Source organism: Schistocerca piceifrons, chromosome 2 (genome assembly GCF_021461385.2).
Source record: "Schistocerca piceifrons isolate TAMUIC-IGC-003096 chromosome 2, iqSchPice1.1, whole genome shotgun sequence".
NCBI lineage: Eukaryota > Metazoa > Arthropoda > Insecta > Orthoptera > Acrididae > Schistocerca > Schistocerca piceifrons.
The window spans coordinates 991,412,144-991,435,037 of NC_060139.1; the positions used below are offsets into that span (position 1 = coordinate 991,412,144).

The 22,894-nt window shown below is 41.1% G+C and overlaps 1 protein-coding gene across 1 annotated transcript in view; it reads left to right on the forward strand.

The window, feature by feature from the left end:
- LOC124776746 (dynein axonemal heavy chain 7-like) overlaps window positions 1–22,894 on the forward strand; it is an 881,127-nt gene that overhangs the window by 39,689 nt on the left and 818,544 nt on the right. The window contains 1 exon segment of the mRNA XM_047251871.1: window positions 22,229–22,357. Coding sequence (XP_047107827.1) covers window positions 22,229–22,357 — 129 coding nt within the window.

Here is a 22,894-nt window from a genome sequence, read left to right on the forward strand (position 1 = left end):
ATGCTGTACAAACAATCAGTGCAGCCTTGTAGCGGTCTGTTGTGTTTAGCCGAGACAGTTGATACGGTGTGGTTCGTAACTAGAGCATGCAGTATGGTTTGTAAGGCAACAACAGAAACACAGGAAAGAAGAGAAATAGGATGGATATTAAATATAGTGATGCAAAATAAAATAGTAACAAAGGAGAACAGCACTGGGTTAGGATCAAAGAAAAGTCGTCAGGCAAAAATCAAACCATGGAAAATCCAGGATTGAATGTAACTAAATTATGAGAAGGAAAGCTGCTACTCACCATATAGCGGAGATGCTGAGTGGCAGATAGGCACAAAAAAATACTTTCACAATTAAAGCTTTCGGTCACTGGCCTTCGTCAACACACACACACACACACACACACACACACACACTCAAATGCAACTCGCACACATGCATATATGTGTCTATCCAACACCTGCTTCGACAGTGGCCACCCATTCCATACCAAGAAGTCCCTTCCGTACAGCCTAGCCACCCGTGGTCATCGCATCTGAAGTGACGAGCAGTCCCTCTCAAAATGTACTGAGGGTCTGACTGAAGCCTTCACTGACCGTAATTATTGTCCCAAACTTGTACAAAAACAAATCTCCCATGCCTTATCTTTCCAGTCTCCCACCGCCTCCCAAAGTCCACCGTCTGGCCTCAGAGGGGCATCCCCTCATACCTCAGTACCACCCAGGACTGGAGCAACTGATTTACATTCTCTGACAGGGTTTCAATTACCTCTCATCGTGCCCTAAATGAGAAATGTCCTGCCCACTATCCTTCCCACCCCTCACACAGTGGTATTCCACTGTCCACCGAACCTACACAGTATACTCATCCATCCTTACACAACCCCTGCTCGCAATCCCTTACCTCATGGCTCATACCCCTGTAATAGATCTTGTAGCGAACTTGATAAATTATTTTGTGACATCAGACACCATGAAAATTACCGATCAGGTCACCCCACTTTGGCTGTCATATATGAAATGACAAGCAGATGACTGATGAGATTGTCCCACGTTAGGAGCCAACAATTAACTGATACTTATAATTAAATGAAATCAAAAACAAGTGGTATGAAACTAGGGTATTCATGTATGGATGTAAAAGATTGCTTATATGATCAAACCATGAAAGAAATGTATTTATTTTTGTGCTGTTTACACAAACCAAAACAAAATTACAAATCCCAGGGCTGATTTGACTGGGCATGGACACAGTTATTAGGGGGAAGGAGGAGGGAACAAATCATCTCACCATTCTTCATTATCAATTTTTGTACACTGCTGTCAACAGTAGGCACTGCATCGGTACTGCACGTCACCTTGGAGCTGTGCTGTGCAAGGCAGCTGCACTCATCAGCAACTGCGGCGATGCAGTGGGTCCCAGGTACGATCTCCATGTTGTCTGCCCATTATTGGTTGTGTGGCAGAAGCTGTGCTATCACAGTGTTGCAAGGCAGATGTGGGGGATGGATGGAGGAGCGCCCATGTCATCTAGCTTCCGTGGTGCCTCCCATGACTCCCCTCTTGCTTCTCATCCATCTCTCAGCTCAACTCTTCTTTGAAATATTCTTCCTTTCAGTGCTGTCATTGGCAGGGGAAAGTTTCAGTGCAGCCCAATGACAGATCGCCGTTTCATCGCCATGCCTCTCTGTGTGGGATGGAAATTTCCTACCTGACCTGGGCTGGCATGTACCTCAAGAACTGGCATCTTTCTCATGATTCATATTCTTAAGATGTTTTCCAGCATTCTGAGGCTGTTGGGAGAGCAGCTACACAACACTTCTTTATAACCACTGTCTCTGTGTGAGGCATGGGCAGATTCATGTTTGGGCTCAGTCTCAAAAACTGCTGGCGTCTGTGATTTATGAGGAATGTTCTCACTATCGAGAAAAACATATTCTGAAGAACGCTGACTTCTTTCACAAGTCTCCATGCACCAATGCCCTGTGGTTTGTGTACGCTCCTCAAGTGCCCATGGGTTGGTGGACACGTCGGCACATTCCTGCATTCTAAGGCAGGTAAAATGACTGCCGCCAGGCCAGAAGAACTCAGATGTTTCCATGCATAACGTTCTTAGCATTCCATCCTAATGGCTGCAGGTGTCCATCAGTTCTCGGCATGCTTCTCCTCTTCGGCCGCTCACGGCGCGTTAGCAAAAGTGACCACACTTGGACATATTACACAGCTCCTTGTCATGACTCTTAAACTTCTGATACAGAAGGTTGAAAGACGAGGCAAAGTGGCCCATCTATGTTCACTTGACCCGACACACACACACACTTCTAAAGAAAAATGAAATCTTCACTCTCTACCTGTGAAATCAGTCATGTGGTCTACAAGCTAAGCTGCAACCACTGTGCTACATTCTATGTAGTCATGACAACCAAAAAGCTGTCTGTCCACATGAATGGTTACCAATAAACTGTGAACAAGAATCAAGTTGACCACCCTGTTGCTGAACATGTTCCCAAATATGATATCCTTCATTTCAATGACTGCTTCATAGCCTGTGCCGTATGGATCCTTCTCACCAAACTCAGCTTTTCTGAATTGCGCAGGTGGGAACTTTAACTATCCTCACCCATCTAGCTCCTTCCCTGTTCCCATTCAGGCACTATACAGCCGTAATTCCACCACCACACACAATCTTTTTATTTCTCTCTTTTTCCACTACTTCCCACATCTTCCCTGCCCTCTGTCTAACTTGGCAACAATTCACTGTCCAACACCCCTACCATACTATCTCTCCCCTCCCGCACCCCAGCCTTCTCATTACCCCCACCCAGTCACTACTCCCATCATGCACTGGTGCTGCTGTTCGCAGTGTGGTTTCTGTTGCCTGAAGCTGCAGTTGTGTGTATGAGTTGCATTTGTGTGAGTGTGTGTGTGCGCGCGCGTATGTGTGTATATTGTTGATGAAGGCCAATGGCTGAAAGCTTTAATTGTGAAAGTCTTTTTGCTGTGTGTATCTGCGACTCTGCATCTCCGCTACATGGTGAGTAGCAACTTCCCTTCTCATAATACTGTTATATTCAATCCTGGATTTTTGATTGTTTGAAGTAGAATCAGCTTCAGGCATGCTGCAGGGAAGTGTGTTGGTACCCTTTTTGTTCATGTTGTGTATTAATGACCTGTCTGGCAATAGTAACATAAAACTTATGCAGCTGATGCAGTCATCTGTAATGAATTCTATCAGGAAAGAGACACATGGATTTAGTCACAATTGCATATGTTATGAAAGTGATGCAAAGATGACAACTTGTTTTAATTGTTCAGAATTGTAAAATAGTGCTCTTAAAAAAAGTAATATCCTATGATTCCAATATTAATGAGGTTCAATTACAATCAATTAGGTGATACAAATATTGGGTGTAATAATTTGTAGGGTTATGAAATAGAATTATCACGTAGATTAAATTCTATGTAAGGCCAGTGCCAGACTTTGGTTATTTGATGGGATACTGAGAAAATGCAGTCTGTCTACAAAAGAGACTGATTATAGTCACTCATGCATAGTATAGGGTTCCAGTCTAAGACCTGTATGGTAATTGTGATGAGCAGGGTGGAGTGAGGAGGCTCTTTTCATGGTCGAGAACATCAAGAAAACATTACTCACAGTGAAACATTTATCAATCAAAAATACAGCTCAATCAGGTGAGTGGTGTGCAGACACGTCAACTGTAGTGGGTGTGTATTGCTTAGCAGTAGTTGCTGTGTCAGTGGAAGGCTTGTGTGACTTTCAATGCACTGTGTCAGACAGCAGCCTGTGCCAGGTGATCCCAAAGGTACTCACATTGAGGACGTGTGCCCAGGACAATCACCTTCCAGCCCAGCCTTTAGTATTTGTTGTCATGTAGAGTTCGGCCTGCAATCTCCAGTTAGGAGGCAGGTGGCAGCAGCATCAGTGTCAGCTGTAGGAGTGGGTGAACAGCAGCAGTGACTCTCTTTCACATTGACAGATGGTGTGCAGCTTCTTCACCATGCTGCTCAAGCTTTTAGTAGGCCAGCAGCATGATGGCAGTCACTGCACACCTTCAGTGATGACTGGGAAGGTGGCACTGCAGCTTGCTGTAGCAAAGTCCTTCCAGCAAGACTTGAGACTCCGTAGATGTTTATAGACAGTTAGGATGCAAAGAGTCAACTGATGTAGCCTGCCCTGTACCATGAGGCAGCTGCAGCTGAGAGTGAGAATAAGAAAGGTGTATTATTTATGCTGGCGCTTTGTGTATGCTCTGCTGCAGTCGGGGGTTGCACCAACATCATGTATGCTAGTTTTCTCATGTGGACAGCTCTCCTAATGGCTTCAGACTTTTATAACTTTGTCTTTCATACATTCATTTCTGCTTCAACAGTGGCTGAATATTTTCTGTCGTGTTATAACTGGGCTTTCTTGTGACACTATGCTCTGTCCCCAGTACGATGCTACTCGTCTGTTGCCATGATGTCATGGTGGTTCTCTTGTGGACAGGTGTGCTTGGCCAGTCTCACTTGTCGCAGTCGCTTCGCTGTTCACCTTGGCTTGCTCAGCATTTTTTCCTAGCTAGCGGTTTGCCAATTATTGACTGAGGCGGCTTACTTCTGGTGTCACCAATGAATAACTTAAATTGGAACTGTTGTGTCTGACTTCTTGGACACTTGAGGTGGCTATTAATAATTCAGTTAATTAGAACACTCTGAATAAGTATTACTTTATCAACTACAACAAAACTTATGTTTGCTCACCAGGCTCAGGGGTAACTATGAGACTGCACACATGGACTTGCGGTTCGGGACACACTAAATGAGCCATCATTGCTGAGTGGCAAATTCATACAATTCAGAACAGCCATACCGTGGTTTCACTACAGTCAATAGAAAACACAAGTTCATAGACACTTGTTGATATAATGCTGATAGCGTTGGCACATAGGCACAGTTCATGGGAGTTGGAAGTCTCTTCACTCCTCGACAGTTGACACAAGCTCTGTCATGGCAACTAGGCAGCACAACAATGTTACTCTGACAGGAACTTCCTAGAAGTGGGCAAGATGTGACCGCAAACAAAATTGCAGTCCTGGCTTCTGGTGATACTATTTCCATACAGAGGCACAGCAGTGGTGCCTTGGAAATACGGAAGGCATGACTTCCTCCTAGCTCCTCATCAATGCCTCGTGTTACCACTTTGGTGTGCAGTATCTCTGTGGTGGTCAATAATTCTTGTGCCAATGTTAGTAGTTGATGGCACTGCATTCCCCCTCCCCTCCCAAACATCTGTCCCAACGTTAGATATGAAGATGGGACATGACAGCAGGGGGGACCACCAATGCAATTGCGGAAGTAGGTGCAGACAAGATGACAGGCCATTAGAGATGATATCTGGGTCCTCCAGGGCATCCAACTGAGTTACTGGGTACGAATATAATATAGCTGTGTCATGGGCTGCCAGCATGACTGTGATGTTGGTGGCAGCACAAGATCAACGTCCATGGGCGTCTCCCACTGTAGAGATAACAGTGCTGCCAGAAGCAATGACTGCAACTGTGACATTGGCTGCTGCATGTCCTGGTTGTATGCTGAATCTGTGAACGGAAAGGGAGTGGCAGAATCTCCCAAGTGGATTGGCTGAAGCTGGGTCTGATGCTGCCTCTTCAACCCTGTCAGACTGTGGATGATGTAAACACATGAAAGATCACTGCTCATCAAGGCTGAAACTGTAACTCAGAAGGAGGGTCATAAGGTCTCTGCAGCAGACATAGCAAATGGAGCAGAGTCTTGTGGCATCAATCATGCAGGAGCTCTGCTGGTGAACTGTGACCTATTATCTGGCACTATAATCTCAGGTTAGCATTCAGTGCAGAAGATCGACGTAAGAGATGATACTGTGCTGACTGATGTAGTAGATTTCAGAATGATGAAGGGGCACTTGTTACATGTACTGACAACCAATAGCTCAACAGAATCTATAAGCAGGCATTGCCAAAGTCCATCAGAATGTGGGCACTCAAAGTACTGTTGATGGGGGACCAGATTGATACTCTGCACACATGGCCTCTGTTTGTGCAGCCATTCCTGGTCAAGTACAAAGGCACTTCTCCAACTGCTTTGTGTGTGCAATATCCCAATGTTGTTAGTGCAAGAACCGAAGAACTTCCTACTGAGGGGCCATGACACTTGCATTGCCTTTTTTGGTGTGCATCAAGAGAACACTCATCTATGCAGAGATGGCACACTGATGAGCAAAGTAGCAGTGAACCACCGGGTGGTGGATCTCCTTCAGACTCTGCAGCCACCCACAACAAAGGAACTTGAGCACCATCTGCAGTGCCAGGTCCGATGCCGTTTCCTGCACCACACAGTTAAAGGTGACCAGAAAATCTTCCAAAAGCCAGATTTCTTCTGAATCATGTGATGACAGGAGTCCTCAGAGGGGTCAAATGCAATATTGGAGCCAAAAGGAAGCCTTGAAAGGAGGTCACTGTTGGAGTCTTTGACAGTGGGCTGAAATGCCAAATTGTACCGATAATTGGACAAGAGAAGGGCCCACCTTTGCATCTTCTGCACTATATGAGCTGGGAGGACCTGAACAGAGCCATCAGTGGTCTCTGTTCTGTAACTAGAAATAAGTGTTGGCTGTGTAGGCACTGATGGAAGTGTGTGACCTCATAAAGGATAGCCAACACCTTCTTTTCAAGTTGGCTGTAGTTGCATTGGGCCTTGGTTAATGTCTTTGACACAAACACAGTTGGCCTGTCATTGGAGCCCACTCGGTGTGACAACATTGCACCACTGCTGTAAATAAGGCATCTCATGCAAGAATGACAGGTTTGCTGGGATCAAAGTGAGCAAACACTGATTACTTAGTATACATCTATCAGCTGCTGGAAAATGGACTGACATTCAGCTGACCATATGAATGAAATACCCTTGTGATGCAACCGACTTAGAGTTGCCATCATCTGAGTGGCATTTGGGGTAAAATGGATGTAATAGGTTAGCTTTCCCATTACAGCTTGAAATTCTGATACATTGGTTGGCACAGGTAAGTCAGGAATGGCCACTAAGTGTGACTGTGATGGATAGATGCCGTGCGCATTAATCACGTGGCCCAGATACTTAATTTCAATGAAAAAGAAGGAACACTTAGAATGGTTACATGTCAGTCTCGCTGTGGACAACATTTGAAACAATGCCTCTAAATTTTATAAGCATACAACTAGAGACTGCTATAGCATCTAAACAGTTAGGACAAGAAGATACTTGCATCGTCAATTGGTCAAGGTACCTTTGGAAAGTAGCTGGGGCAGAAGTGCTTCTGAATGGAAGTTGCAGAAACTGGCGTAATTGCTTGTGTGTGTTGATCACAAAAATCTTCTTTGACTCTTCATCTAAAGGCAGTTGCAAGTAGGCCTCCAGGAGATCAATTTTTGAAAAGAAATAACCATGACGTAATTTGTCTATCCTGTTGTTAGGGTGGGGCAGTGGAAGAGAATCAACAACAGTTTATTAGTTGACAGTGGATTTGAAATCTGCAGAGTCTCCACCTGCTTGACTGTTTAGCTAGGACTGCCAGGGTGATCCCCATTGGCTGGCTGACACTGGTTTGATGACATCACTGTCCTGCAACCATGGCAACTCTGTGGTGGCCCGGTCCCCTAATGCGTAAGGGTCAGTATGAGCACAAAAAAACTTGGGCTGCATATTGTCTGACAAGTGGGCCTTGAACCCTTTTGTCTTGTCTAAACTACCATAGAACAGAATTGCACTTGTCAGATAATGCATTAATATTGGCCAGAAAAACAGATGGATTAATTTGTAACACCTTTCTATGAACTGACAGACCAAAAAGGTCAAAACTATCTATGCCAAAACTAGACTTGCAGGAGTACAACACACAAAATAACACTGTTTTAGTAGTACCGTGGTACTGCGCACTGCAAAGCCCTGGAATAGGTTGTCCATTGTATGCTGACAGTGGGTTAAGTGATTGAGCTATGTGATTGCTGAAGCTGTGCACTGCCTAACCATTCATACATAGTGTAGTTGAACAGTAGCACCAGTATCTAACTGGAAATTAAGATACTTGTTGAACACACACTACTGAATGTACAACATATTGGATTGGTGATTGATAAGTTCAGAGTTTGTATCCTGGAAATCTGGCAAAATAACAACAGGATCGGTGGACTGCTGTGCAGCAGACACAATATAGGCATCATTAGAATCACTGTCTGACTTAGAATTTGAAAGCTGCCTAACACCATCTGTACTTAAGCATACCAACTGTATGTGGCCTTGTTTGCCACATGGGAAATCCTTGACCTTGCAGCATGGGCACTTTGCCCTATATTGTATTCGAAAGTGAAGACAAGACTTCTGTGTTTGTGAATGCTGTGCTGCAGTTAATTGAAAATCAAGTCCTGTGACTCAGTATTTGACAATACTGTACTGAGGTCAGAGTTTGGATGTTTTGTTATGGGAGCATGAATACGGGTATCAGACTTGTTCTGAGTACCCATGTAGCTCATCATAACATCACTGTAACTTAACCCTCATGTACACTGAAAGTGACGTTGCCTAGTAAGGCCATGAAGTGTTGATACCCATTGTTTGAAGGATTGTCCTGGCTGCTGTTTTAATCTGAAAAACTTATAATAAGCAGTTGCTACACGCACTTGTGATTAAAATGATTTGACCATTTAGCATCTAACTCGTCATAGGGGACCTCATGAGGTTGGTGATCTGAAAACAGTTTTGTTGCCAACCAGAATACATCCAAGTTTACAATGGAGAGAAAATGGTAAATATGTTGGTTCCCTGTTATGCTGTAGGTGCTGAAATAAGCCATCAGATGCGCAACATATCACCCTAGTCTTCACTTTGCCTCATAAACTCTCTGAATTTAGGAGCTTGAACTGTTTGTTGAGTTGTTTCCAATTGAACAGGCTGGGGTGGCAGTCATCATGCTGCTGTTATTTCTTGCAGTGCCTGTAATAGATGTCCAGTCCTTTGTCCCCGCAATTTTATACCTTGCATTAAAGACACATCCAGAAGGGACATCATGAACACTCAATATACATTGGTTGGAACATAAATAGTGCCAACACTGCTGTGGAGACACTATGCAATGGAATCTACTATTGTCACTGATAGCACACGTTGTTGACATATGTACCTTACCTCCGAGCAAATGGACTCGCCTGTCCCATGTCACCGGTGTGCGTACAATCGAGGGAAACACTGTCACTTGTGAGCGAGTGGTCTTATGTAACAGTGTCACTATGTTTTTGAAACAGGAACAATGGAGCTAGATCAAGATTGAATGTGCCAGAGGTCATATGCATGACAGTGTCATCATGCATTGCCATACAGAATAGTGGTACGTTGGGTAAAGGTCTTAAATGAAGGTCGGCAAACTGTGGCAGGCATGCATTGGGCAGGCTGTCCTAGCGTCTCTGAAGAAGAACTGCATGCTGTTGCCACGTTAGTGGACAGTGATTGACTCTATACAATTCGTGAGCTCGCTCACGAAACCAGATTAATGCATACGACAGTGTTTTGCATCCTGAAGGAACTCTTGGGCACGTGAAAAATTGCATCACAATGGGTTCCGCATGACTTGACGGAAATGCAGAAATGGAGCATTATGTCGAGTTGGAGCTCTATGAGTGCAAAGGAGAGGCTTTCTTACGCCATATCATAACACTGGATGAGACACAGGCCTCATTGTATGAGCCAAAACTGAAACGCCAATCCAACGAATGGCGTCATTATGGGTTGCCGTGAAAGTTGAAAGAGTGTCAGAGCCCCAGTATGGTGAAAGTTATGGTGAGTCTCGTGTATGACTGTGATGGTGTTATCATAACGCATTATGTTCCTCCATGACAGACAGTCAATGCACAGCATTGCTGTTCATTTTTGGAGCTTCACCTGTGACCAGCTTTGCAAAAGAAGTGGTGACACTTTCTGTGCAACCCACCCATCATTTTGCTCGACAATGTGTTGGTGCATACAGCGCAAGCTGTGGCTGCTCTGTTTGGTCGATGGGACTGGGAGGTACTGTACCATCCACCATACTCCCCAGACTAAAGTCCTTGTTACTTTGATTTGATTTTGAAGCTGAAGGAACCATTTCGTGGCATTTACTTCAGAACTGTTGCAGAAATTCGACATGCAGTAGGCCACTCCATTTGCACTATTGACAGAGCATGCCCTGCTAATGGTATACTGTGCCTTCCACATCGCTGGCAAAGGGTTCTACACAATGCTGGTGACTACCTTGAAGGACAGTGACAGGTGCAAACATGTCACTGTTATGTATCAGTTGTGAATAAATAGTTGCCACTATTTAAGTTCTAACCCTCATAACAACACACACAAACAGAAAAATAGCACTGCTACAAGAGAGAGTTTGTTACACAATATGCTGCAATTACCTAATTGCAAGCTCTATCCTTGGTGTCATTTTACTTGTTGTGTCTGACCTCTTGGACACTGAGGTATCAAGTAATAATTCAGCTAATTAGAACTCTCTGAATAATTTGTACTTTATTAATTACAACAAAACTTACATTTTGCTTCCTAGACTCAGCTGTAGGTATGAGACTGCACATGAAGATTTGTTGATCGGAACTCACTAAATGAGCCACAATTACTGAGTGGCGAATTATAGAAGTTCAGAACGGCCATACTGTGGCTTCACTACAGTCACTAGAAAACACAAATCATAGACACTTGTGGACACTGTTTGAATAGTGTTGGCACATAAGCACAGTTCACAGGAGTTGGAAGTCTCTTCACTCCCCGATGGTTGTCACAAACTGTGTCACAGCAACTTGGATGCACAACAGCATTACTCTGATAGGAACTTCCTAGAAGTGGGCAGGATCTGACCTCAAACAGAACTGCCTTCCTGGCCTCTGGTGACATATTTCAGGACAGAGACATTGTGGTGGTGCTTCAGAACTACAAGAGGCACAGCTTCTTCCTAGCATCTCATTGGTGACTCGTGATACCAGTTTGGTGTGCAGTATCTCTGTGGTGCTCAATACTTCTTGCACTGCTCTTGATACTCAAAAACATTGCGGGAACAGTCTCATAGATAATTTTATGGGTAAAGCAAACCAAAGACGGAGATTTAAATCATTAACTTTCTCATCTGATTGCAAAAATATTCTATTGACACCCAACTACTTAGGAATGAATGATAATTGTGATAAAATAAGAGAAATCAGAACTCACGTAGAAAAATTCAAGTGCTCCTTTTTCCTCTGTGACATTGATAACTGAAATGGTAGAGAAATAGCTTGAAGATGGTTTGATAAACCCTCTGCCAGGCACTTAACTGTGAATTGCAGAGTAATTGTGTAGATGTAACAAATGTTAGCTTGCAAGACTATTCCTGGGTGAAATACTTTTCCTTCCTTTCAAAAAATTCACTTCAAATATTTCTACTTAGGGTATCTCTGTAATGGTCTTATCATCCACATTTTACAGTAACATTTAAAAATAATTTAATTTTTCTTCTACACTCACTGAACTGAATCACTTGATATCATGGATTGAGCTTCATTTCTTATATTCTATGTCCAAACTCATCGAGTTTGATCTTTATTGTACCTTGATCTTTATTGAAGCTATTTCTTACTCACTGATACAAATTATATTTAAATACAAATTTATCTAACATCTTACACATACTCTCTTACTTTTTCTTAACTTTATTTGTGAACCAACCAACGGATATCTGTTGCACAGCTAATCTGACTAATGTATTGACTTCCCCTAGATTACACAAATCTCAATCAGAACTATTACAACACTGATGATGTCACACTTACAGATGTGATACTATGATGTTGCCTATAATGATACTCCTATATGTGCCAGAGCATTCACTCTGCTGTATTTCTCTCTTTCTGTTTTACTGCGTAGGACGCATGGGTTTAGAGTATTATTCAGGAAGGTTAAAAGTTTTGGATAGGCACCATTTCTAGCAGCTTCTCAGGTCAGTACAATGTAGGTTGTGTTTACTTAGGTGTGTTTGTACCAGGACTATACCTGGTAGATGGTAAATGAAATGTCGTGTTTGCTATGTCACAAGCCATACTACATGCTATTTATTAATACTACACTGTTCTGTAATTCCATTCTAGCCATGCCCTTTGGTTTTCCATGTTTGTAAGAATTTACATTTACCATTTCTGGCAATAATAATATATATAGTGAGACGGAAGGATTCATGATTGCAATACAGGATCAAACTATAAACACCAGATATTACAGCAAGCATATTATTAAAGATCCCAATACCACAACGGATAAATGCAGACTTTGCAAACAACAAATAGAAACAGTAGATCACATAACAAGCGGATGTACAATACTAGCAAATACAGAATACCTCAGAAGACATGGCAATGTAGCAAAAATAATACATCAACAGCTTGCCTTACAACATAAACTAATAAAACAACACATTCCCACATACAAGTATGCACCACAAAGTGTACTGGAGAATGATGAAAACAAATTATGCTGGAGCAGAACCATTAGAACAGATAAAACAACACCACATAACAAACCTGACATCATACTCACCAATAAAAAGAAGAAATTAACACAACTAATCGAAATATCCATACCCAATACAACAAATATACAAAAGAAAACAGGAGAAAAAATTGAAAATACATCCAACTGGCTGAGGAAGTCAAGGACATGTGGCATCGGGATAAAGTTGACATTATACCAATTATACTATGAACTACAGGAGTCATACCACACAATATCCACCAGTACATCAACGCAATACAGCTACATCCAAACTTATATATACAACTACAGAAATCTGTAATTATTTATATATGTTCAATTACCCGAAAGTTCCTAAATGCAATGTAACATATACCGTACAGTTAAAAGGAAGTCACGCTTGATCAAGGTCCACGTCACTTTCCATTTTTAACCAGACATAACGTCTGAGAAAGGAAAGAAATAATAATAAATGAGTAGACCCAATGTGTGCCTGCTCTCTGGAAATGTGGCTGCAGCATTAACACTTCCATTTAACATTCACTCACTTCAGCTTGTCTGAGGATGACCTTTACTTTGCATATTCATATGCCAGTTTGTATCATTGTACTCAGGTGGATCATAATGCTTTTCATCTGACATCCCCGTAAGTCTTCAAGCAATATCAGGGTCTAGCTTCTCTTTGCTCTGTAATTCCTTAGTTTGTACCTGTACCCATTTATTTGCAGCTTCCCACTTCATTCCTCCAGGATCCACTTTGCATTTTGCCACCTGCGGAAAGGAACCGTTATCATTACTTCTCCCTCCAGCAAAAGATCAGGTTAACTGTACAAAACTATAGAACCCTCATATACAGAAGTAATATTGAGTCTATTCGTGAATAGAAGTTGTGAACTAAGAATGAAAAGTAAATAAACATCCCAAACATGCTGTGAATAGAACAACAACAAGAAGTTATAAAACTCCTATTTATCCTAGATAAAAGAAACACAGTGAAATATAACAAAACATGCAAATTTTTTCACAGCATCAGTTCCAAGTTTTAGTTTAATCACTTGGAAAGGCGAAAGCATTTGTCCCCTATGTATTATCTCGTATGGTGAACAGCATGTGGCTTGTGGAATTGTATGCATTGGTCACACAACTAAGGAACACACCCCAGTTTTCATGATTACTATTACAGGGTGTATACACTCCAGGAGAACTGGGAAATCTGGGAAAAACCCGGGAATTTTTTTATCCAGGAAAAACGAATTTTCTAGAATTCCACAAATTTTCATCATTTTAGTGTTTGGTTAAGTTTTTAATTTTGACTGGTAAGAACTGATAAACAGCAAAATGTGTCAAAGACCTTATGATAAAGACTATGGAATACTTCATAAGAGCAAATTGCTTCTGATGAGTGTGATGTCACAACCGTTTACATTAAGTTCATTTTGAGCAGTTGCCAGTGGGGTCATATGTATTCGCAGTTGAGCTGCGTGTGTGCAGTGCCTTCTCCCAATTCTGGCTACTTGAAGTGTGGCTGCAGCAGTAGCAAGAAGCAGTCATGCTACACAGAAAAATTTTTCTGGCATGGGTTTTAATGGGGAGGGGACAGTGCCCTGTGTGTACGTTTAGTGATTTTGCTGTTTCCTGATGTGCTGTTTCTTCTTCTTTTACAGTTCACATGTCAAATGAAAACAAAATGGATTTCTGTGGGTGGGAGCTATCAAGTGAATTAAAATACATTCACATAATTACGGAAGGCTGTTGTTAGTTTCAGTTTTCTGATTTGATTTTATTTCCACATTTTTGGCAGTCAAGCGTTAATTGTCTTGCACAACACTGAAGTTATTTTTGTTGGTTTGCTAAATAAATTTAACTTTTACTACTCTTTCCTGCAAATGAAGTCAATTTATAAGAAACAAAGTGTTTCATGCAACACTGTTGACTAGTTTCAACTGTTCACTGAATTTCAAGTGCACATGTTCATCTTCTGGCACCTATGGCATTATGCCATAACAAAGAAACAAACATGAGACAATACAGTACTGGTACTCCAAGAAAATTTGCATCCTGAAAAGCACACTGAAAAGCTTAATATCATGTTGTGGCCTACTTCATTGTGAATCTGGACATATGAATCTCTCCTTTAAGCCGAATTATGCACTTTAGTATGGTTTACGAAATTCCTATGCTCTTGGAGTATCCTCTGATGTCCTCTTTCTTTTATGATGTCATGTAAGATCTCTTAATGCTACATGTGTACAAATATGTGTGCTTCCTACATCATCATAGCTGCCCACATGCTGTAATGTCTATTTTCTGGTGCTCTCTGGCAGCTGCTGAAATGAACTCATGTCTTGGAGGTCGTGGGAAAATATTGCGAATGGTTCTTCAAAAAGCGTTATTTTCAGAAGAAATTTTCTTTTATGCAAGATGAACTATGTTATGTGTGATAATGTGCAATGAATTTCTGAAATCACAGAGCATTTCACTATCATTTAAGACTTAAAACTTTCAGGACGAAGCACTTAGAATAATTTTGATCTCAGAAGACCAGACATCAATGTCATTGTTTAAAATTTTATTGGCACATTTGTGTGATGTATCTTAAAGTGTAACACGCACTAAAAGTACCAATGTTACTTGTGAAAGCTTGTCTTTTCTTGTAGCTTATTAATCTTCAAGACCAGTATTATATGTGAAAACTTAGCTTTTCTTGTAGCTATATTATGTACATTAACTTAAAGCATTAACTTTTCCTATTTGTGTGTTCACACTTCTTAACAGTGATACTGCTGTTGGCTTACTACATCATGTGTCCTATGCTCTGAATGTCAGCTGTGATTGGCTGATGAGATCACATGATATGAGCTATGATTGGCCTACAATAGCGCATTGCAATCTCTGTTTCAGTGCTTCGGAAACTAACGTGCTGTGTTTGGTGGAATTCGAATTTTGGCTTACAATAGCGCATTGCAATCTCTGTCTCAATGCTTCAGAAACTAACGTGCTGTATTCGGTGGAATTCAAATTTATACTTTCGTAATATGAAAATATGAAGTGTACATGTTGCTGCACATCAAGGATCTTTCCAAAACATCTTTTTTTCCCCCTCTCCTTGCCAAGTTTCGTTTTGTGAAGTGCCAGGAAGTTCTTGCTGGTGTACAAAACCTTTACCATTCAAACGATTGATGTTTTTATAGCTCAGAGGGAAAGTACATTGTCAATTATCATGAAAAAAGTGCATTTTCACATTGGAAAAAGTGTATTTTCATGTGGGAAAAAGTGCTTTTTTAACTGGGAGATCCAGGAAAACTCCTGGACTTTTTTTCTTGTCTGTGTATACACCCTGTATTAAGATCATAGCTCAATATCATCAAAATTGTACAGTGAACTCATCCTGTTCTCTCATTGGCTTGAGAATGGAAGGGGCTTGTCCACAACTTGCAGATGTGGAAAAGAGTACACAATTGCTTCATCAGGTATTACATAAAATTAGTGCCCTAATCTGTGATTATGGTATGTAGGACACCAAATGTGTGAAACCAATTGTTCACCATTGTTTGCGCAACTGTACTTGCGTATTTGACAGGGAGTACAATCATCGTGATATATCATGAGAAAAGGTCTATTATGGTCAATGTGTATATATTTGCTGTTGGTGTCCTATTAAGAGGACCTAAAATATCCATTCCCAGCAATTGAAACAGTTGAGATAACTGGTAGTCTTTGTAATGGAATCGGTTAGTGGCTGAGATGAGCCCATTGCATACATAGTACACATAGTACACATATATTGATCGACATCTCCTTTTGTTGTCCTCCACCAAAATTTCTCGAAAGCGCATCTAACAGTTGTGTTTCACCCACTGTGGCCTGACAACACCTGGACATGTACTTGTTTCAAAACTTCATCATCCTGCATAATAACCCATCATAGTTGATGAACTGTCATTGCTACTTGAATAATTGACCATCTACGTCACCTGACTGGGCCTTTTACCACTCAACAATGCTTCTGCCCAGTGCTTGCAGAGCAGCAATTTTGGCATACAATCTGTTTTGATATGCCTCTTTTTGTGGCTTGTGAACTACTTTGTAATCAAATTTGCTCGATCACAAGACCCACCTTATCAATCTGCTGGAAGAATCCATTAATCCTCATAACCATTTTAATTTGGAATGATCCCTCACTGCTTTGAACTTTTGGCCGTATGAATAATAGCAAAAGTAAGAGATACCATAGATAACTGCCAACATTTCCTTCTGAGTCATGAAATAATTTTCCTCTGCTTTGTTCAGCTGTTGGGACATGTGTGCTACAGGATATTCTCTGTTACTTATATTCTGACTAAGCACTTTATTGCTTGCATCACAAGACAGAATGAATTAATTTTCAGAGTTTGGAAATATCAAAACTGGGCCTGATGTCAACACTTGTTTCAAAGTATTGAATAGTGTTTGACATTCAGTAGACCATTCAAATTTTTCGCCTTTCGTAACAGACAATTCAAAGGTTTGGCAATTTCAGCAAAGTTCTTTACAAATTTATAGTAATAATTACAGAGACCTACAAAAGATTGCAATAGTTTAATTGTTAACAGCGGCGAGAAGCTCCGAGCTTCTAAGATTAAGCATGCATGGGTACTCGCTTGTTCCTGACTTATTACGTGCCCAAGATAATTTACCCTTGTTGCTACAAAATTACACTTATCAATGCTGAGTGTTAGCCACACTGTCATCAGTCTTGAACACTTACTCCAACCATTGTATAAGCTTCTTCATGTTCTTTGTGAAGACTACAATGTCATCAAGATACACCATACATTGCCTCAGCTTCAGTCCTCTGAGTAATCCATCAAATAATCTTTGAAAAGTGGTGGATGCATTCTGATTCACTGTGTCCATTGTGTTCCATGCTGAAAAGCCTTGCACTGTTTTGCTTATGATAGTGCCGGTGAAGACCATCAGCCAGATTATTAAATGTTGAGGCCTTACACGGGGTCTTATGATACATAATGTACATTTTCATGTTGCCTATTAACCACAGTTTAGCCACATTCAAGGCTACTTCTTCTGACAGTTTTTCCAATTTGTCAGCAGATTTCATATCAGTAATAAAGTACATCTACATCTACATCTACATGGATACTCTGCAAATCACATTTAAGTGCCTGGCAGAGGGTTCATCGAACCACCTGCACAATTCTCCATTATTCTAATTTCATATAGCGCGCAGAAACAGTGAACACCTATATCTTTCCGTACAAAATCTGATTTCCCTTATTTTATCGTGATGATCGTTTCTCCCTAGGTAGGTTGGTGTCAACAAAATATTTTCGCATTCGGAGGAGAAAGTTGGTGATTGGAATTTCGTGAGAAGATTCCGTCGCAACGAAAAACGCCTTTCTTTTAATGACGTCCAGTCTTAAATTCCGGAACATTTCAGTGCCACTCTCTCCCATATTTCGCGCTAATACAAAACGTGCTGCCTTTCTTTGAACTTTTTTGATGTACTCCGTCAGTCCTATCTGGTAATGATCCCACACCGCGCAGCAGTATTCTAAAAGAGGATGGACAAGTGTAGTGTAGGCAGTCTCCTTAGTAGATCTGTTACATTTTCTAAGTGTGCTGCCAATAAAACGCAGTCTTTGGTTAGCCTTCCCCACAACATTTTCTGTGTGTTCCTTCCAATTTAAATTGTTCATAATTGTAATACCTAGATATTTAATTGAATTTACGGCTTTTAGATTAGACTGATTTATCATGTAACCGAAGTTTAACGCGTTCCTTTTATCACTCATGTGGATGACCTCACATTTTTCGTTACTCGGGGTCAACTGCTAATTTTGGCACCATTCAGATATCTTTTCTAAATCGTTTTGCAGTTTGTTTTGATCTTCTGATGACTTTATTAGTCGATAAACAACAGCATCATCTGCAAACAACCGAAGATGGCTGCTCAGATTGCTGCTCAGAAGTAGATACATCCTCAGTTGCATTTCCTGAAAATGGCGGTGTAAAGTTAGCTGCTGTGTGATCAACAGATGGTGGGGCAGGTACTCTCAACACAGTTTTGTTCTCTCCCAAATCAGACAGTACTTGCCCTCCAGGAGCTTCCTATTTCTCTAATGCCTCATTTTCCTGCTATATCTCTAAGAATTTGGCTATTTGTCCCTTCAGGGCATCCACCATTTCGATCACAGTTGCTGCCTGTGTTTATGACATTTGTGTAAACCTCATCTGCTGTTATACAATAAAAATACAGAAACGGTACATCTAATAAATAAAAAAGAACAAACAGTACCCAATCTTTCCACTGTCATGGTCCAGCGCTACTCTGTTCTGTGTTGTGTCTTCTGACCAAGCCTTCAACATGTCCTGAATGTGACTGGCATGGCATGAACACATGACAAGTCATGCCTGGATAAACGCCAATACAGGCATTTCACTTGCTCGAGTAAATTTCCGTAGTACTACCACAAAACAAAGACAAACCTGCAGGTTATTGCAGCCTAAGAATCAACACTTTTATATGCTTTTGAGGTCCTTACATTCAACATGGACACAGCCAAAGACACAAAAAGAAGCCCAACAAATATCCATCACTCACTGCACCATATCATAAGGAACTGTTATCTGTAGCTGTTGATCTTACAACAGAGCTGTGCAGATAATGCCAGCTGCTGCTGCTGTAAACGTTTGAGTGTGGCACCAAGTGAAAATGTCTCTACCGCTGGCAGCCACTCACTGGCCCCTGATGTAGCAGTGTCAGCCACTCCTGATGTCAGATATGGGGGCCAAGATGGTCCCAAGCAAGGTGCAATGATCTATTCATCTGCAATGAAACATTTATCATTCAAAAGTACAGGATTGTCTTCCACAGGCACTGGCAGCTCAGTCAGGTGAGCGGTGTGTGGATCCAGTCAGCAGTAGTGGATGCATGTTGCTTGGCAGTAGAGCTATGTTGATAGAAAGCTCGTTGGCAGCTGTTACATCTTAGCCCAGTTGATGGCTCCCTCTACTGAGCATACCATGCCCTTTGTTTTGGATAGCATGACACAGTTTCTTTAAGATATCACAATATTTGTCTGCATTGACCTCAAGATAAAAATCTCGACAAACAAAACAGCCTGCCTATACCAAAAAACAGTAAACGTGGTTTTCCAGGCTGAAATTGTTCGCTGGAACTTCAGTTTCTTGGGGAAGGTTGAATGCTTCCATTCTAAGGACTGTTGTTTTGATTCCAGTGTAATGTGTGCAACCCACATTTTGTCACCATTGGCAGTTTGGTTTGAAATTTTATTCCCTTTGATACAATACCTCTTGAGGAAAGTCATTTCATGGCTATACAATTGGTTCTGTGCAACACAGTTATCATTTTTGGAACCCAGTCTGCACACACTGTAAGCATTTTGCCACAGTTTCATACAGAACACTTCTTCAATTGTGAGGAAAGACTTTAGATAAAGGAAATCATGTAGCATCTGTCGTTTAGAATTTTTTTGTCGACTTTCGACACCATGCCATCAATAATGACAGACAGTTGCCAACTTTGTTTCTCATTGCGCACATTTTTAAGGCCATCTTTAAATAGACTATACCATTTCCGAACCATTCCAATGCTCATAGTGTTTCTCCATAGACTTCACTAATCTGGCAATGAATTTAGGCAGCTGTGTTGTTTCTTGCATTTGACAAACAAATAAGAATTTGTTTTTCACAATTGGGATCATTCTAGTCATCTGAGGCATATTAAACACAAACCTTCATATATTTTCAATACCTCCTCTTCGTTCTATTTATTATGGGTCCCATACACTTAAGCAATATTCTACAGGGTGAGGCAGTGAAACGGCACGATTTCGATAGTGGTTGTCGGGCGCGGAGGGGGGTTGCGAGAGTGGGGGAAGTGACCTTGGGCGTCTAGAGTGGTGGAAGTTTCAGTAGCCATGGAGCGTTGGTCGAGTGCGCAACGTGCATATGCCGTAAAGGCATATTACAAAAACGCGGATAGTGTGGTTGGTGCTCAACGTGCCTTTCGTCGTGAATTCAACCTGCCGCCACGGGCTCCCGTGCCATCAAGGAAAGCCATTCTCCTTTGGGTTAAAACCTTTGAAGCTACTGCTAGCACAACAAAGAAAAGAGGCGGCAGCACAAAAACAATCCGGACACCCGAGAACATTAATCGTGTGCGCGAAGCGTTGGGACGAAGTCCGCGAAAATCCGCGAGACGGCACAGCGCAGAACTTGGTCTCAGCAATCGATCAGTAAGACGGATTTTGAAGAGTGACCTTCACTATCATCCATACAAAATTCAGGTAGTGCAAGCCCTTAAACCTAATGACTACAATAACCGTATACGCTTTTGCCAGTCAATGCTTAACGTTATTGAACGAAATGAAGAAAGAGTGCATAACTTATGGATGAGTGATGAAGCCCACTTTCATCTTAGTGGGTACGTAAATAAGCAAAACTTCAGATATTGGTCCTCAGATAACCCGCACGAACTTCATGAAAAACCTCTCCATTCTGAAAAAGTAACAGTCTGGTGCGCAATGTCATCTCGTGGAATCGTGGGGCCCTATTTTTTTGAAGATGAAGATGGCAACACAGTGACGGTAAACTCTGGACGTTATGCTGACATGTTGACCATTTTTGGTCTGCCTGGAATTGATCGACATGATCCAGATGCTGAAACACTCTTCCAGCAAGATGGTGCAACAAGCCATACTGCTAATGTCTCAATGGAATTGCTCAGACTTGCATTTCCACGACGTCTAATCAGCAGGAATGGCCATTTCCCCTGGCCTGCCCGTTCACCAGATCTGACGGCACCAGACTTTTTTCTTTGGGGCTACCTCAAGTGCAAAGTCTTCCAGGAAAATCCACCAAGAACAAAAGAAGACCTGAAGGAGCGAATTCGACAGGCAATTAACAACATTCCAGTACAGATGCTACGAAACGTCATGGGACAATTTCATCTTAGGCTTAGACAATGTGTGCAAAACCAAGGACGACACCTCACTGACACCATATTTAAAAAATGATTGTTTTTAAGTTACATCTTTAATTTCCACTCTTGTACTTGAGATCCATGTTCAACTATTATGATTTTACTTGTAAATAAATCTTTGGTGGTTTTACAAAATTGTGCCGTTTCACTGCCTCACCCTGTAGTATGGGCCAAGTGAGTGTTTTGTAAGCAAACTCTTTTGAACTCACTGCATTTTCCCAGTACCCTGCTGGGAAACAGAAGTCTGCCACCTGCTTTATCTGTGACCTGCTACAAATTATTACTCCCTTGTATTTGTTGAGTTGACTGATTCCAATTGTGACTCACTGATAATGCAGCCATAGGATACCATGTTTTTGCATTTTGCAAACATTTAAAATAATTTGGCACTCTTTGAACCGTACATTATTTCCACCTCTATTGGTTTTGTTGTTGATGGGACATTAAACCTTAATCTTCCTTCCTTCTTTACCATATAATTTAATAATGTTGGTCATATTCTTCTAATAATATTCTGATTTTCTTAAAATTTTTCTCTGTAACCTGATCAGTTGTGAATTTGTAGTGCTCCTGACATTATTGTTACAGTCACTCCATTTAACAATTTGTGTGAGAACTCTTGATATGCTCAAGTACTTCATCCTTTAGCAAATTATGTTCATACATTTTTATTCTCTTGTTGCAGCCAGTAATTCCTGAGGATTACATGCAGAAAGCAAAGAGTGCTATTGCGAATACATTAGAAGATGAGAGAATAGGTCCAGAAATGAGAGTCTCAGACTTTGATGACTACATACATCTTCTAAATGGAGAGGTAAATTATTAATTCTTACTTTAAATGTTAACTTCGGTAATTGTAACCAGTCTGTTACACTACACTGGAGAGCTTGATGTAAAAGATTGAATCATGTATTTTCATTGCATTTTCAAATGAATTGTTAAATTTATTGCTGCAAGATATGGCTTTAGATTTCAAATTTAGACTAAAATGGCAAATATTAATAGTATATCAAATGAATGTACTAGAGCATTGCCATAGTCCTATTATTCTACGAGAAATTGTAGATTACTAAGTTGTATCTCTTTTGTTCTACTAGGAATTATAAATTCCATGGCTAAATGAAAAATATTTATGTGGCAATCACTTATTCCATTACACTTATTGATATTGTACTTCAGATCATCAGGGAGAAAATTTGGAAAAGGATGTTGTTTTTCATCTGTCTGATATGTCTGGTCTTACTATACGTTACCTAACTGCACACATCAAAAAAAGTTATGCATCACCTTGGTTCTGAGAGTTCTGAAACTTGTACAGAAAACTGGAATAGAGATTAACATAAACATAATT